The sequence below is a fragment of the Oculina patagonica genome, chromosome 13, assembly GCF_052425735.1.
Source record: "Oculina patagonica isolate OP01 chromosome 13, crgOcupat, whole genome shotgun sequence".
Taxonomy (NCBI): domain Eukaryota; kingdom Metazoa; phylum Cnidaria; class Anthozoa; order Scleractinia; family Oculinidae; genus Oculina; species Oculina patagonica.
Window position 1 is genome coordinate 15,800,283 of NC_135770.1, and position 18,591 is coordinate 15,818,873.

The 18,591-nt window shown below is 38.7% G+C and overlaps 1 protein-coding gene across 1 annotated transcript; it reads left to right on the top strand.

Moving 5' to 3' along the window:
• Positions 1-3,847: 3,847 nt before the first annotated feature.
• Positions 3,848-18,183, top strand: LOC144634725 (uncharacterized). Its single transcript, XM_078493762.1, has 11 exons — positions 3,848-3,908; positions 4,976-5,079; positions 8,181-8,249; positions 8,586-8,844; positions 9,565-9,715; positions 9,945-10,165; positions 10,973-11,041; positions 11,800-12,087; positions 13,137-13,427; positions 14,222-14,299; positions 16,780-18,183. The coding sequence occupies exons 2-11, from the start codon at positions 5,011-5,013 to the stop codon at positions 17,124-17,126; spliced, it is 1,842 nt and encodes a 613-aa protein (XP_078349888.1). The 5' UTR covers positions 3,848-3,908; positions 4,976-5,010; the 3' UTR covers positions 17,127-18,183.
• The last annotated feature ends 408 nt before the right edge of the window (positions 18,184-18,591 follow it).

An 18,591-nucleotide genomic window follows, 5' to 3' on the forward strand; every position in this document is an offset into this window, starting at 1 on the left:
TAGCGCTGAATAAAATATAAATTTAACTAAGAATATGTCGATTGATTGACTGATTGATTAACCTCGACAACATCAATGAACGTTGCTGCATTGTCGAAGGGACGTAATATCCGAAACGATAAGCTTAAAATGCACAAAAAAGGTTTTGGAAAATAATTCAATAGAAAGATCAGCCATTTTTTTAATTTCTTTTTCCTTGCCATTTTTCACAGCTACAAAATGCACTTTTATCTGCATTCCCATATGTGAAAAAAATACAATATTGTTATCCAAGTTTCCAACGAAAATCAAACAAACAAAGAATGTCTTGGCTTTCAAGTTAGTTGTCGATAATAAAAACAGTTGTCTGTAAATAATGATAATAAAAACACCAATACCCCTATGTGAAGCGTTTAACGTCAACAAACGTAACGAAAGAAACGCTTTTAATAACTAAATCACTTTCCTTTAAATTTTGAAAAGGAAAACTATTTTAGTTGTCGAGAACGAGCAGTTGCCGGAAGCTAGTTTCTCCTGGTCTTTGAGACAGTTGTCATCAGAGTTTGTTGCCAGCAGTTTCAGCGCTAGCGCACTTTCGCATGCACAGCAAATGCATGTTACTAAGCTCTTGCAGAAGACAATTAGAGAGATCTTCACTTCAACATTGGTTTTGCTTGATTACGCCCAGTGATTGGCTTAAAACTCTCGCCTCAATTTTTCAGCCAATCAGAAGTAAAACCAAAACCAATCATGACTCGCTCGCGCGCGTTTTTCCGCGCTTCGTGCCGGCTACATGTATTTGCTTGGAGTTTTGATTGGTTTACTGGATTATCTGTGTTCTTTGTGATTGGCTAGAGTGATTACTTTGATTTTGGTTTAACGACACTCAATGAAAACTGCTCTAACGTATCAATAAGTTTGGCCCCTTATTGGTCGGTGGAGAGGAGCGCCCCAGAAATCAAATCGAATAATTACAAGGCCAGCTGCATTTCTCTGGAAAGGGTTATAACGAAAGGCTTGAATTCAAATGGGTCTAATACACCATTTCTGAGTTTCACCTGCATATCCATTTCCATGCAAATCAAAAACATTTTCATTTGAATGGTTTCGCACTGACGTATAGACTCGTTTTAAAACAGAGGCAAAGGGTAACTTGGAAAGAGGTTGCCTATTTACCGAGTTAGGATTTCGAGTTGGATTTTCGAGTTGGATTTTCGAGTTGGATTTTCGAGTAGGATTTTCGAGTTAGGATTTCGAGTTGGATTTTCGAGTTTCGAAATCCTAACTCGGGAGTTAGTTTGTCTCACTCGGAAATGGCCTATTAAAAGGAACATAATCTAATTTGACACTACGGAATAAAAAAAAATATAGTATTCGTCATTAATAACGGTTGTTTAAAAGAGTGCAATAACGCAGGAAATACATTTTTTTAACATGGAAAGTTATCAACGAGCTAACTTCGCGTAACAGTGGTAAGTCGGCTAATATTTTGGAGATCAAAGCTGATAACAGAATAGTTAGTAACCCGATGGAAATAGCTGAAACTATTAACGAACATTTCTCAAATGTTGCGCAAGTATTGGCACAAGATATTCCTGTTGTCGATGTAAATCCCGCGTCTTACTTGGAGCCCACTGATAGTTCGTTTTCTCCGCAAATTCCGAGTGTAAATACTGTTTTTAAGCTTTTGTCGAAAATTGATGAAAAGAAAGCCACGGGTCTTGATAGGATTCCGAGTAAATTGTTAAAAATGGCTGCTAGTATCGTCGCGCCTTCTCTTACTTCCATTTTTTCGAAGTCTATCCTCACGGGGATATATCCAAATGATTGGAACACTTTTCAAAAAGGGCTTAAAATCGGATCCTAACAATTATAGGCCAATATCTGTAATCCCAGTAGTTTCGAAAGTTTTTGAAAAAATTGTTTACAATCAACTTTACAATTATCTAGATGACAATAAATTGTTATTAGGTTGCCAATCCGGGTTCCGTTCCCTACATAGTACGCTCACGGCTTTGCTTGAGGCAACAGATGCTTGGTCAGTAAACATCGACAATGGCCTTCTAAATGGCGTTGTCTTTATTGACCTTATATTACTAAGGCATTCGACACCATTGATCATGAGATTATCCTGCGTAAGATGTCATACTTGGGTGTCGACCAGGCAGCCAAAAAGTGGTTCTCATCGTACTTAAGTGGCCGAACCCAAAGATGTAGTGTCAATGGCAATCTATCAACTGCTCGTACCTTAAGTTGCGGCGTGCCCCAGGGCAGCATATTAGGTCCATTGTTATTTTTTAATTTACATTAACGATCTTCCAAACTTCCTGCAGAACGCTGTACCAAGAATGTTTGCCGATGACACCAATCTTACGTTATCTGCTTAGACGTTAATTGAGCTTAAGTTTAATTCAGGAGCTTTAGCCCCTGAATTAAATAGCCTTAGTTGTTGGCTGAAAGCTAACAAGCTCAGCTTAAATGTCGCCAAAACAGAGTTAATGATAATTGGATCAAGGCAAAGACTATCTGTTCAATGTGACGACGTAGAAATCAGAATTGATGACCAAATTATCGAGAGAGTTGATCATACCAAATCTTTAGGTCTTACCATTGATGCTCATCTCTCTTGGTGTAAACACGTTGAAGAGATTTGCAAAAAAGTTTCCTCGGCTATAGGCGCCCTTAAACGAGTGCGCCCCTTTATATCGAAAAGAACTGCAATTCAAATTTATAACGCTTTAATTATGCCACATTTCGATTATTGCAGCCCCGTTTGGGACTGTATGAGTGGTTACTTGAGTGACAAGCTCCAAAAATTACAGAACCGTGCAGCCAGAGTTATAACAAAATCACCTTTTGATACGAGTTCAAACCACCTCCTTTCCACACTCGACTGAGAGAGGCTATTTTCTCGAAGAAAGAAACAGAAAGCCTTGATAATGTATAAAACCATGAATGGACTTACCCCAGATTACCTACAAAACTTTTTCTCTCAGCGTCACTCTGTTTATACCTTGAGAGACTCTGAGGTAAAGCTGACGCTACCAAAACCAAATACCAACTATTTAAAACGAAGCTTTTCTTACAGCGGCGCTATGCTCTGGAATAACATGCCCAAATGTCTTAAAAATGCCGCATCAGTTAATAATTTTAAGAAAATTATCAAGAAGGTAGCTGACGTATTGGATTCCCACACGGCAATCATGTAAAGCAGTTTTAGTTTTAGTTTCTTTAATACTTGAGCTTATTGTAACTGATGGTTTCCCGTGTTTAAATAAAGTTTTTACATTACATTACATTACCTTAATCTAGAGCCGTGCAACATTAGCGAGTTGTTTTCGTCATTGTATCGTGATTATTTAACAATGCCACCTTATGTAGATTTGTCGTGGTTCTGAATTGTGACTTCAGTTTAACTATCACAGCACTGCTGAACTAACCAATGAAAATCACACATTTCACCTATAATTTTGCGATCATTGCAAAGCAAAAGACTCGCTCATCACAAGAATGTAGGACTTCACATTTTCATATATATATTTTCCAAACGACGTTAAAATGGGTAACGATAGTCATTCGGCTGTCTATCGTCTTTGTATACCAGAGTTTCGGAGGACTGTAACATCACCAAAACAAAAAAGCAATTGTAAGACCCTTCAAAAAATACGAAAATTTTCGGTTGATCGATGGACAATCGTCGGTGTTCTTCGTAAATTTGGTCGAGGTTATCACGAACTTAAACCAACAGGACAGAAAATATGACATGGTTTGTGTCCATAAAAGGATGTGACGTAGTGTAAAGCCACTACAAATATCACTGACCTATTTAAACTACCCGTTAAGTCAACCTGCCTATCGGGTCAAAAATTCCATTTCGTAATGTTATTCTTTTTAGTCAAATTTTGCCTTCGGGAAAATCCTTAAAAACGGTAAGTAACCTTTAGATATGAGTGTATTTGGGGCTTTAAATTGGTATTCACTCAAATCTAAAGAACGATAGAGTTTTAATAATTTCGGGAAAAATGGTAAAATGAAATTCGTCGTGATCTCCTTAATGATCAGGTTGAATTGTCAGAGGTAATTTATTTCAGGTTTTCTAAATTTATTGACAGACACCTTTACTTTTTTGATTAAACTTAACAGCCTTTAATTTGGCGATACCAACACTTCTCGAAGCGATGCCTGCGTTTTTTTAAACATAGTAGAAAATATAATACTTATAGTTGAAAAATACTTTGTTTTTTCCAGTTGTAAGATTTGTTTAAGTTCCTCACGTGACCCACTCGAAGAGGTAGCAGACAAGACAGTTTAGAGCACATGCTGAGCTCTCAGTGTATTGTTAAACTTAAGTTGAAAAGGTGATTAATCGCAGTTTTAAATCAAATCTAGTGTTTTAATGGAAAGGCAGATAGGTTAGTTTTTTCTATATGATAATAAACTTTGCGTTTTGTCTTGCCCTAAGTAAGTAACAAAAACGTAACTAAGAATTTCAAGTTTATACAACAACTTGTATGATTTGGATACACGATTCATAATTTAAGCATTTCCGCATCATTTTCTGTCTGCCAGCTTAAGGTATTTAGGTATTTCTGTTTTTATTTTGTGCTGATTATTAGCCCTAACAAGAATTCCCTTTAAATGCAACAACGGTCTGGAAGCAAAATAGTTATAGTTAAGCAGACCTCCTCTTTGCGTGCATGCATACTTGCACGGATAGAGTTTTGCACAAAAAATGGAACTGGGCCAAACAGCGGTCAGAATTGCTGTTTGAGCAACATGAGTCGTGAGTCTGAGGCAGACTGAAATTAGAGGCAAATTGAAGTGGTTTGAATGTGCGTTAACCCTAAAAGTTCATAGTCATTATGTTAAGCACAAAATATGGAATTCTGTATAAGGGTGCCATTTCTTTCACGCAAGGCATTTATAAAGAAGGGTGTGACCTTGTTAGATTGGATTTTCCTTTTCTCTACCAACTAACTTGCTTTTGTGTTTTCAGCATTGAACTGTATGAACTTGTACTGGTAAGGAACGATGAATATGCTTTCCAGAGTGGAAGGACTAATAATACTGTTGCTTTGTCTGCGCGTAGAATTTTCTAAGGTTTGTTATTTGAATATGTTTGTATATAAATTAACGGTATTCATCATTACATTTGTTGGCTTTATTTTGTAAACGAAATTGAAAATGGTCGCAGCTTCCTTACATAGTCCGAGAAAGGTCTGGAGAAAACGAACTTACTAAGAACTTACAAACATACGAATTCTTCCACTCGTATTGTTTGATTGCTTTATTTACAAAAAAAAACAGTGCAAATTATGCAAAATAAAGAGAAAAAAAATGACATACAAATATTCATATCTGGCTTATTTACAAACGTGCGCCATCGTCTACCTTTAAAAATTTAATGGCAAAAATAATTATGTTAATATTAGAACAGATTTCTCGTGGATTTAGTCATGATTGGTTAAGCCTGATTTTCACTAGCGACGCAAGCACAAGCACAAGAATAACAGCTCTTATTCTACCGTAAAAACGGCTTCAACTCAAGCAAAGGCACGAGCGCATTGCATTTTAATGCTTGTGCTTGTGTTTGCGGCAAGCACAAGCACAATGAACAAACTTTGTCCTTTTTGCGTGATTGCGCTTGTGCTTGTGCTTACGTCGCTAGTGAAAACAAGGCTTTAAGGTGGGAGGACGCGAATTGTTGACCTCTCGCATCCCGGTAAGACAGACGGGTGAGGCGGAGGCCGCGGAGGTGGGGGGAGGTGGTGGGGAGGGCAGGGCGGGGGTGCCTCACCTCGCGCCATCGCCCTGAACCAGGGGTGGAGGGGGGGAGAGGGGCGGGGAGCCCGACGACCCTGGCGCGTGGACCGGGATGTGACCTGAGGGAGCCGGGTCCCCGCGACCTTAAACAACAAATTCGTTCTGCATTGTCATAGCGAAACAAAACAGTAAAAGACGTAATTGACGTCGACTTACGGCCGAATCGCACTAGCGGACAAATTTTGTAACAACTGGTATATTTCATCATTAACGTGTCACTTGTTACAGAAAACAAGTGCGAGTGCGTTTTTTGAGACCTAGAACTTGTCCAACATTTCAGGAAAACAAAGAAGCAGTTGTCTTATGATTGGTCCGTGTTGCACGCGCGATAGATGTTGTCAAACAATTGCAAAAACAAGTGCGAACGACTTGTTGGACAAGGGCAAATTTTGTCAAAATGGACAAATCATCAAAGGGGCCGAAGTACTGCCTCAAGGCAGGACATCTCATGACAAGTCGCATTCCCATGCCCCTCGTAATGCCAGATAACAATATGTTGTTGATTGGCTATTGTGTTTGGTCCAAATTGCACCGAAAAACAACACGCACTCAAAAGTTGTTGGGATAGTATGCACCGTGATGTGGCTCTCACTATCATAATCCAGCCGCAAAATCTTTTCGCGAGAGGCAAAGCATATTTATAAGTGAAGTGTTTCGGCCAAATGTAAGAATGAGAAAAGAAAAAGTTATCTTGAGACGACTCATTATCACTGCATGAGAACACGCGTACTTTAAATGCGAATTGTTTTAGATTTTTTTACCGCGTTGTACTGCATATTTGATGTTTGCCCAAGACGACCGTGCTGAGAAATGTACAGGGATGGCAGAAGCACGTGCAGAGCTATTGTACTAATAATTACACCTTTTGTCTTCTTCAAAATGTCTCTGACTTGTCGCGACAATTTTGTTTTTGTAAAAAATGTTATGACATTTAAAACTTGTCTGCTAGTGCGATTCCGCCCTTACTATACATTGATAAATAAAGATAAACCACCATCAGCAACTTTTACAGCAAGGCGCCCAAAAGTGTAAACACTTTTAATTTATTCACATTCTTTCGTGCAGATTTAATCCAATCAGAAGTCAACTGCAAGCTATCCACGGCTTTTGACTGGATTAAATCTGCACGAAAGAATGTGAATAAATTAAATGTGGTCACACTTTTGGGCGCCTTGCTGTAGCATAAAAAAGATGTAACTTAAGTGGCAGTTTCTCTTAAAGCGGTCCATCGCATTTCGGGTTCGGAAAAAAGTTTTCCCTCAAACTTTGCCCAGTCAACTATCTTAGGTTGTAAATAAATGCAACGACTTTAGTTTTTGGAAATACGTTAAAATATATATTGTTAGAGCTCTCAACAGTGAAGGCTGCAAAAGGCCTAATTTTGAGCTTGGCCAGAACGAGAAATTTCATAAGTTGACGAGCTCGCCGCTCAAAAACAACCAAACGAACCAAATTATTATTATTATTCCTAAGTTAAGTGGTCCTTCAAAGGTTGGAAGCGCATGTTAATTTTGATACATTTTGATTTACGGGTCCGTGAAAATTTAAATATCAGCAACCGTTAGATCGCTTTTTGTAACCATGCAAAAGTATGGTGTCTTCGCCGGCCTTTATTTCACGAGTCCAGACCAGACCTTTCTAAATTCCAACTAAATCCTATTAAACAGATGTTAGGAAGCATAGAAATATAAAAATACCTTGCACTTTTTATCTTCCTTTGCCACAGCGACTTCGAACATTTCGTGCTTATGCGAGTATTTCATACACATTATGCAAATGAGCTTACTTTACTCGCATGAGCACGAAATTTTCGAAGTCGCTGTGGCAAAGGAAGATAAAAAGTGCAAGGTATTTTTATATTTCTATGCTTTTTAACATCTGTTTAGTAGGATTCAGTTGGAATTTAAAATGGTCTGGTCTGGACTCGTGAAATAAAGGCCGGCGAAGACACCATACTTTTGCATGTTTACAAAAAGCGATCTAACGGTTGCTGATATTTAAATTTTCACGGACCCGTTAATCAAAATGTATCAAAATTAATATGCGTTTCCAACCTTTGAAGGACCACTTAACTTAGAAATAATAATAATAATTTGGTGCGTTTGGTTGTTTTTGAGCGGCGAGCTCGTCAACTTATGAAATTTCTCGTTCTGGCCAAGCTCAAAATTAGGCCTTTTGCGGCCTTCACTGTTGAGAGCTCAAAAAATATATTTTAACGTATTTCCAAAAACTAAAGTCGTTGCATTTATTTACAACCTAAGATAGTTGACTGGGCAAAGTTTGAGGGAAAACTTTTTTCCGAACCCGAAATGCGATGGACCGCTTTAAGAGAAACTGCCACTTAAAAATTTATCAACTGATACCTCATTAAATTTTAGGGAGTCACAAACTTTCAAAACCTTATGACGATATGGCGTCATTACAGTGGGCAACTGATGGATGGAAACGTAAGTAAATGAAATGGAAATTGTATTTATTTTAAAGCTCAAATTGAAGTCGAAACCAACTATGCAAAATTAATTATTCGTACTGAAGGTCATATAATCCCGGGTATAATACCGTGATATTTGCTTGAATTTATGTGCCTGCGATACGTCAGTGGTGCGTCTCTTTTCACACATTTTTAGTTCTCAACAAAAGACGAGGCGTTCTTCGCAGCAATCCTCAACTAACCGAACGTCTGGAACAGCTTTTGTGACCTTTACCGAACCCTTTATATCGAAAGATGCGTAATATGTGTAACAATGAATTGCCCTTTACAACTGTGATTTCGTCGTAAACAGAGCTCATACTACGGATATTATCAAGGTGGCGGAGCATGCTCTCTGGACCCTTTAACTTCAGACTACAGCCATAAAGGTTGGATCAAGGTTGCAGCAGGGGATGGCGAGTTTCAGAAATCACTTGGATGTGGAATGTGCGTAGAGATCACAGGTCAAGGAATTCTGGCTGAACTTGCTGTAAAAGGAAGAATCCCCAAGACGCCAATTATAGGACCAATATATGCTTTTGTAATTGATCGCTGTGGAAACTGTAAACAAGGTAATAATTAAAATAGTTTCTAACTGTGCGTTGGCTGTAAGGGCTGATCAGTCACAAATTTGGTGAGCCCATATACATTCACTGTAACTGCTGTCTGCTGAACCCTTCAAGTACCACAAACGGTTATGCGTATTTCTTTTACTAACATCCTAAAAAAGCTTTTTTATCATGAATTTATTGCACCCCGATAAACGACATTTTTCATATGTGAAATATTTACTAATGAATGACTAAATATTCAGGTTCCGGGTCAAGAGAAGATCACTGGTCCCACCAGAGCATCGATAAACGTTTCTTTCAAACAAGAAGTAAAATTCCACCTGAGTTGAAGCCAAAATCCGAACAAACCTGAAATTTTAAAAAGTCGTTGTATGTTAATCTCATACCTACTGCAGCAGTGTATCGCCGCAGGGAATTAGTATCTTTATACGAAGTGACACTTTTTAAAAATCTTTAATTCCCCACCAGCTTTGATTTCAACTTTTTCCTTCAATATTAGCATAATCTGAGGTGCAGCAATTGTATCTGTTGCTTAGCAACATTACATGAAAATTTGGAATGCAAGACTCGAGGTGTGCAGTGCTTGCCAAATTTTGTGATTGGATAATAAGATCCGAATACATTTGAAACGCATATACGAGAAATTGGCAAAATCGACACTTATTTGAGAAATCACATTAGTCAAATGATAAAGAGTAATTCTTATTGATATGATTGCAGGGTTCGATTTATACGCTCCAGGCTCTGACCAATGGAAGACACAATTCAAAGCGATCGATTGTCCAAGAGTTGCTGGTATCAATGGAAATATCAAGTTCAGATTTGTAGATAGCAATCCCTGGGCCATGAAATTACAAACGAGAAATTCTAGGCAAGTTTTTCTACGTTAATAGTTCAATGTGCACTGTTAGCTCTTAACAAATAATTGCGTTGTACATAAAAAATAAAACTTACACTCTATCACGGTATAGGATGCAATGCTATACATTTTTAAAGCCGCTATAGTCACATGCACGCATGCACGCATTGCAGAGTTATTCATTCTCGTTCAGTACTCGTAGCTGTCGGCTCAGTGGACTATCTTTCTTAATTCTCGCTAGGGTGGTGACAGTTGGACTAGAGATTTCTCACAATGGAAAGTGGATTTGTCTGCCGCGTACAGATGATAATTACTTCCTAATGGGATCACGTAATAGAATACAATTTCCATTACAAGTCCGTCTGACAAGTGTCAGCGGTGAACAAGTGGAATCTACAATCACAGAACTCAAGAATGGCGTGGATATAACTTCTTCGGTCCAGTTCTCGGGGTTTATAAAAGGTAAATTTTTTAAACATCAACTGCTGGCCTCAACATGATCTAATAATGAGAACAAAACGCCGTGCTTGGCAAGTCGTGATGGGCAAATGAGCCTAATGCCGTGATGGGAAACCGTGGCAAATTAATATATATAAATAAATATAAAAGTACTAGCAGTTTCAGCCAACGTCTTATAAACCATGCAGAAAATTAAAGAAGTACGCGAGTGTAAATGATTGAATTGATATTCGAAGCAATCAATATCAAAAAGTGCAAGAATTGTCTCAAAACACAGATGGCTCGGGAGTATGACGCTTCTTCAGGTGTGATTAAAAACCGTTAAAATACGCAATACAATGTATTGGTAATTTCCCAATATTTGTAAAAGTACGCGATCGTACTTTGTCGCATTACATTATTGTAATTTAGTAAGCTGTTTATAATGCCTTTCAGACAAAAACTGTGGATCTTTAAAATTCCTAAATTTGATAGGGAAAGTGCTGCAGCTGAATCGACTATAATAATTACTGAAGAAAACGATCCCAAAATTAGTTACTGACCATGTACGTTCTTTTCGGTTCCAAGCTATATATATTTTCTTGCATCTTTGTTTGTTCTAAGTTTAGCTTAACAAACAGCTTTTTAATAGTCTTTCAAATCACCGCTTGTTGAATTTAAACTATGTCTTCCTTTTCCTTTCTTTCCGACTCATTCCTTCCTATTAATTACCTTCATTGCAACTAATTCACTGTTCGATTCACCCAATGTTAGTCTTGCATCGTAAGTTTCCAGGCAAATTTTATCATCGTCGGTTTTCTGTCTCATTAGGAAGTGATCCACGCGCTATCAAATGCTATGGTCAAGGTCCAGCTTTGGGTAGTAATGATGAAGATATGGGTAAGTCACTAGTGAACAGGTCCCGGTTTTGCCAGGATTAGAAAGCTTTCTTTCAACTGCGCGGTAACCATAAATCATTCACACTTTGTCTGAACACGCAATTCGTCCATGTTAAGTCAATCTACAAACTGACTCCTTTGTGATTTGATTAATTATGAATTTACCACTTTCGATTGTTAGGTATGGGTCGCACTTGGGAAAAGTTTTCATCTGTGCCGGCTAAAAAACCGCAAAATTTTGAAACCACAACCGGAAAGGAAAACTTTTAGTCAAACTAAGGCCGGGGTCGCACTAGGCGAGACTTTTGTTAAAAAAAAAAAAACAATTCTTGGGAAACGAAAATTGCGGTTGTGTTTTTTAAAATCTTCCAATATTTGAAAAGGGTCGCATCTAGCCTGCAAAATAAAACCCACTGACAGATGACAAGACAAATTAAGTAGAAGGGCATCGGTATATGTACTTAGAACACAGTTGCTGAATTGCCTCATTTGGAGGTTTCGATTATCATATAACCAAAATTATTATTCTTTATTTATTTCTTTTCCATTTTATCCAATCTGTCGCCCATAATTAAAATAACAGCTCATTTTGGGGAGTCATTCGCCTAGAAACACACCATAGTTTCCAGAGGCCGCAATTCATTTGGTCAGCCAAAAACTGAACGTGATTTGTTTAAGCTTGAAAATAGTTAACGATTTTCTATTATATCCAGTGTACAACAAACATGAATTGCAGTTTTACCTTTTTGGACGTTGTAGGGGATGACACGTTTTGCAAAGGCAAGCAAGATGGATATTACCTGGACCCCAAGGACTGTGCGGCATTCTATCAGTGCTCAAGAGGCAGTGCTTTTAGGAAGCATTGTCTTAGAGGACAGGTATTCAATGACATTCTCAAAACCTGTGACAGCCCAATGAACTTTCCATGCCGCCAAAGAAGTCTTATTAGTGTTCTTGGTCCAAGTAAAGAGAGGACAGTGCAGCCAGTAGTAAATCCCATAACACAACACGATCAGCCGGAACTGAGCCAGAGTACCCTACAGAAAGGTATTCCACCTAACCTGAGCTGTTGCAGTTGGTGTATATTATCCTCCAAAATAATTGCTAATTAGCTAGAATAGATCGCATGACCTCTACCGGACAAACTTCGCGCAATAATGTCTAGTTCAGAGGGATAATTTCAGTTCTGGTAGAAAACGCGTATGTGGCAATAGATCTTCACGTTCCTTGGAACAATGAAATTCTTAGAAAAACATGCCAGACCAGGTCAGACCAATAGATGAATGCCTTAGCGACTTCTTCATCCCTCTAAACTCAAAGATACAGCATGCGCAAATGCTGTATCTTTGAGTTACGATTTCAAGAAGGACATACTTTCCACATGAATTTCAAACATCTTTGTATTGGCTTCCGTTCCTAAGAAAAATGAAAAATTGTTGAAGGTAGCGGGGGTCCAAACGGCATTGTCGAGCATTGGCATATTTCTCTCAGAAACCAATACAGTGCAGCAAAGAAATGGTCAATTTTGTGTCCTGCCTATGTGAACTGGAGTTACACGAAAATCGCAAAGTTCAAATACAACTGTAACCATAATGAAGTTCGCGTAGTCTCTACTACAGTACGGCGGTACGAACTGTAGACTAATTCCTTTTTGTTTGAATGTAACACAAACGGTGAATACAACGACAGTACTAAATCATGCCTCAGTTGTTCAAAGGGTGGATAACGCTATCCAACGGACAAATCTGACTGTCCAGTGGTTGATAAGTGTTGAAAAAACACACTACACGGTCCACTGGATGTGGTTCATCCAGCATTCAGTGGATAGTGTTATGCACTCTTCGAACAGCCGTAGCCAGTAGTACAGCTCCAGTACCGTAATTAATTATCCGTCAGTTAAATATTCATTGCACAAAAACAACGACTCGACACTCTGCTGTCTCTGGGCATTTCCCGGACTCTTTTCAGGGAGAAGAGAGAGCTGGCAGTGCTCCGATGGTTGCTAAATCAACATAGCTGCCAGGAAAATGTATGTTCCTTACAGATACGTAATATAATTTTGTTCGAAACAGTCATTTTTCATTCCTTTTTTCCAGTGGATGATACCTTTTGCAATGATAAGTTTGACGGCTTCTTTGAAGATCCAAACAACTGCACAGTATTTTACCAGTGCCTGAAAGGTAAAGCGACAAAGAGACATTGTCTGAAAGGAATGGTGTTCAATCCTCTTCTGAAAACGTGTGACACTCCTCAGGACTTCCCATGTCGAACGGCTGGGGGCGTCGATGGGGTCCAGATAGAAAACAACACGCCAGAAGTGAAACCAAGCCCTCGTAAAGAATTGAACAGTGATGGAGGCCAAAGCCTGATAAATTTGGCCGCTTCAGGTATTTTAACGTCTACCTGATATAAGAAGACACAGTGTGAGCATTTGGCTTATGTTGACTGGTAGCGAGATAGAATGACTGTCAAGAGGACTAACTTTCTCTGCTGCGAATCAGTGATGCAGCCTTAAAAGGAAATATAAGGAGGCAATGGGGTAACAGCATGATCCGGGTTAAGATCGTTGTGTCGTGTCAGTTACAAAACACACTTGTCTCTCAAAGTCTTTATGTGCCTAGAGGGGTGGCGTACTCGTAGAATATATCGGCCCTCGGTCTAACAAGGTTTTTCCAGTAGTACACAGAGCCATCAGGCTTGGATTGTACGATATATTTGACGAATTCCCTGCCTAATCTTTAATTAGAAACTGATTTCAAATCATAGAGTGGTGCTTGCGACACTCATGGTTGTTAGCACACCGACTTTTATTTTCATGAGTTTAATTTCAGTAATGTCGCAATTCGTTAACCCGGCCGGCCATTTCTTAAATAACTTAAATCTAGTAGGCATGTTTCGATGACTATGGTTTGATCATCTCGCTCTGTCGAAAACTGATACTCAAGGAGGAATTTCTCCAGATTAATTACTCGTGGTAGAAACCAGAAATGATGAAAGACTAGAAGAAGCGCGCACTCAGACCAACAAGTTCGCGCTGCTTGTGCGTCATGACCTGAGTGAGTTGTTGCACGCATCAAGTGGTCCTCGAACACGCCGGATCTGTAGCAAACCAACTACAGAATCTTATTAAAAGCGATAAGATTCTTGTCCCTCACGTTATTACCTTAATTGCTTTTTTCAGCCAAGCCTGGAATCAACGGGATGACACCAGTAAAACCACCCGTTGTTAAGTCTGAAGACAATGCGAATGGAGTCATAGGTGAGAAGAACATTTCCTATTTATTCGAGTTGTTTGTTAAATTGCTTTTTAAAGCTACTTAATCAATGTATGGAAAATTCGATCTTAAAATACCGTAGAATTCCGGTTATAAGCCCCCCCTTTTTAACCCCCCCCTTTTTTGGCCCCCATCCTCAAAAAAAAAAAAATTTTTTTTTTTTATCCCCCCCCCTATTATCCCCCCCCCCCCCCATGTAATTATTATATATATATTTTTTTTTTTTTTTTTTTTTTTTTTTTAAAAAATTTTTTTTTTTTCCCCCCTCTCTCCTTTTTTTTTTTTTTTTTTTTTTTTTTTTTTTTTATCCCCCCCCCCTCTACCCCCCCCCCCTCCTCACCCCCCCCCCCCCCCCCCCTATTTTATTTTAACCCCCATATCAACATATAACGGAAGAGTACGGGTTAATCGACAAACCAATGACTGTCTTGGACACTGTTCCTCGAAGCAGGGCTAAGAGTATCCTGGGTTAGCGTTTTAAATAGGCCTTATGCATGATAACGTCTTATAAAATAATTAAGATAGTACGCGCGCTCTCATTGGTCGATAGGTGTGTTTAGATGAGAGTATGTAAACACGGTTGTGACGTCACGCTTTCTGTGTTTCCCGGCACAATTTAAAAACATTATAAAACTGCCAAAAAGACTTGCAAAGTAATTTCAAGTACGATATTAAAGAAATTGAAAACAATACCAAATTTTGATATGTGTTCCAGCTTTCTCTTCCCATATGAGCCCGAGGAAAAAAAGCAAAAGAAAGAAGAACCACAGCGCTTTGCCTGGAGGGAGCTCAAGCGAACGACAAAATATGCAACAAAATACGCTGTAAACATTTTTCAAGTAAATTTTTGCGGTTAAGTACTACAAAAAAATTCCCTACAAGTCATTCTTTATTAGAAAAAAATTATAGGTCAATGCAAACGAAACTATAAGCTACAAACTTAAACTTTGCACGGCCGATCGGTTGCCGTGTTTTTACCGGCAAATCTGCTTAAAATGCAATTAAAATGACGCTTAATAAAATATATTTTCTCTGAGACTTCCTTAGCGTAAAAATTCTACTGTTACATTGGCCATAATAGTCGTGAACTTTTTTCATTCAAAATGGGCTTGGGGAAGACGAAAGAATGGAAATATTTGTCAGAGAACCAAAGCAGAATTTGTTGTCAATTTGAGGTTTATTCTACGCTTGGAGCACACTACAAAGACGGAGGAAACGACAGTAGAAGAAACTGGACCCGTTAAGATCGGCCATCGCTAACTGAACAATTTACCGTACAATAAATGTATACCATTGCTACCGACCTCGCTAGATCCGCTGCTTGTGCTATGATTCCTAATTATCCAGTAAAACTTCACAAGACACGATGAGACATTTCAACCGTGTTATCGGGCTGCCAAATCATTCAGGCAAGTTCACTTCACTTTCAAGAGCGATAAAGCACAGTGGCATTCATTTCCAGCTTAAATAAACTCCTCATCTTGAAGTTCTATCCTTACAGAGCTGTATTTTTAGCATTTCTTTTAGTTTTTGCCAAGCTTTCCGTATTTTTCTGCAAGATTTACGTGGAATCGCTTTCGTCGACACGGCGCTAATTGCCACAAATTTTACTTGAACTTTTATAACACGAATTTTGATTGGTTCATGTGTTGTCAAATGCGCGTTTTGAGGAAATCTATTTCAATCAAGAAATAAATAAACCAAATCCCCTCATTTTTCGAATTATTTTTGAGAAAAATATTTTATAAAAGCAATAGAGGACTTTTTTCCCTGTTTACATAGCCTCATCTAAACACTCGGGTGGTTGGGAGAATTCTCGAAAGTTATGCAAACCCGAGACGCAGTCGAGGGTTTGCATAACTGTCTCGAATTCTCCCAACCCCCCTCGTGTTTAGATGAGGCTATGTAAACACGGAAAAAGTCCTCTATTGCTTAAATATGCTCAAAATTCACCACCAAGCCTCGTTTGCGCGAATTATTTCTAACCCTCCGCCACCTTCATGCAGTTTTCACGTGGGTATGCTTTTCATCTGTGCTGCTTTGGGAATTCGTTTATGATAAAATTTACAAGTTTCCACTTCAGAAGCGAGGCTTGGTCGGGAAACTAACCAGCCTGACGAAGACATGCATAAGGGCTATTCCAAAGCAGCTATGTATAATTCATAAGTAATGATTATGAGCAGGCCAAGTTTGAGTGCTGGCCGGCGGGTCACTATGTTGGGCTAAACACACCTTACAGTGCCTTTCTGTACCCACGAATATGAATTGCATTATCAAACTGTTACAACAACCTGACAATTTAATGCTGGGAGGTAACCTGGCGTTAAACTAGCATCCCATCCAGGGGGACTGTACACATGCATGCTCCAAGTTACTACAGAATCCGGGACATGCTCCGGTTGTGTGGAACAGTTAAAACCCGAGTGCAACTTAACATTTTTTACCTTTCCTTTATATGTGGAAGTGGATAAAGAGTTCTGTCTGGATAGATCAAATGGGAACTACGCTGATCCATATGACTGCTCTGGTTTTTACACGTGCACCGAGGGAGAAACTATAAAGGAAAGCTGTCCAAGACGCTTAAAATACAACTACAGCACGGGAGAGTGCGACTGGCCCTTCAACGTCAAGTGCACCACACCACCTCCCTACAAGCCAGCTCGGAGACGCAAAGTATTTATGTACAAGACAGGTGAAGACAAGGCAATGACAATCCATGGTTTGATAACACGCATCACTGCTGTGGCCAAGAAACGCACCATTCACAAAGGGTACAAAGACAAAGAAGATAACACAATTGATACCAAGTAGTTATCTTAAATACTGTGTTAAAAGTTTCGTTGTTTTATATGTTAATCGGCTGGAATCAAAGCACCTAATTTGAATTAGTGCCTGGATAATATTTCAGCCAGTTCAGCAATTTGTTTCAACTGTGTGTTTCTTTTTACACAATTCTCTCTTTATTTTCTGGTTTGGTTTAGACTATTTGATAATCTCCAATGATTATTAGTTCTTCCATTAAACTACGATTCTCTCAACTACGATTCACGGAAAGAGTAGGCCCTGGGAGATTTTTTGAACGACATCTAATTAAGCTTTTTGTGTGCAGTAATTTGAAATTGGACACAATTGAGTTTTTGTATAATCTCCAGCTTCGTATCTCATAAATGTCACTTCTCATGGGAAAAAATCGAGGTTACCAATGTTACATACCTTTAGCTAAAAGTAAGAATAATTTGATTTCATTATCATGGAAATTTGCCTGTTGGTACCGAATCATTTATTTTATTCTTAACATGAATGTTCTGGCATATTGGAAAAATGCAATAAAATAATAAGTGTTATTTAGGTAAGTGTATTTCATATTACTCAAGACCCTAACAAGGACTAGCTAGTCTAGAAATGATCTTTAAAAAGTTTGCTGTTGTTCATACAATGAGAAAATGAAGGTTGCTAAACATTTGGCTTGGTCTCGTAAGTACACTGGTATGTGATCAGTGGGAATTCTAGTTGCTGCCGTTGTAAAAACTTGAGTTTTAGATCACCACACTGTCTCTACAGAGAATGCACTGTTCAATTTTGTTGTTATACTCAAAACGATCAGAAGACATCACATGACATAAATTTCGTAGATGCAATTATTACACAGATTAAATAAAAATCCTAAAATAAATTTTGTAAAAAGCCATTGACGTTTAAAAAACCTGTACACAGAAGATTTCAGTATGCTGAATAAAAGTACACGAACATTATTTAAATTTGTGACGTTGATTTTCCCTGCGGTGAAGTTGCCAAAACACTCGCCAAACTTTATCAGTTGTTTATAAGGGCTTTTTCGAGTGTGGTACATGGCTGTTCTCATGGCAATGCTCGGGAGACTATCGGAAAAATTTGCTGACCCTCCGATCACGTCCGAAACGTCCGTCAAGGGTGATGTTCGGGTCATCCTTGGCAATCTTCGGAAAGCTTCGGGTCATCTTTGGAAGTCTTCGGCTCTACTGTTCAATCTTCAAAGTCCCTCGGGCGATCTTTGAGTCAAAAATTAACGAAAACTGCCTTTGCTAATATGGTATTAGGGTTAGTTAATACTGAGACTCCTCCGAAAAAATGTCATCTGTGTAATCAGCAAAGTTTGATGACTCGGCGGTGGACCAGAAGTTTGACAAATATCGATTTGATGCTAGAGTGATGTGGTGTCAACAATGGTTTTTTAATAAATAACAACCACAGTAACCGGTATTCAAACACTGCTACATTTGATCGAAAAGAATTTGAA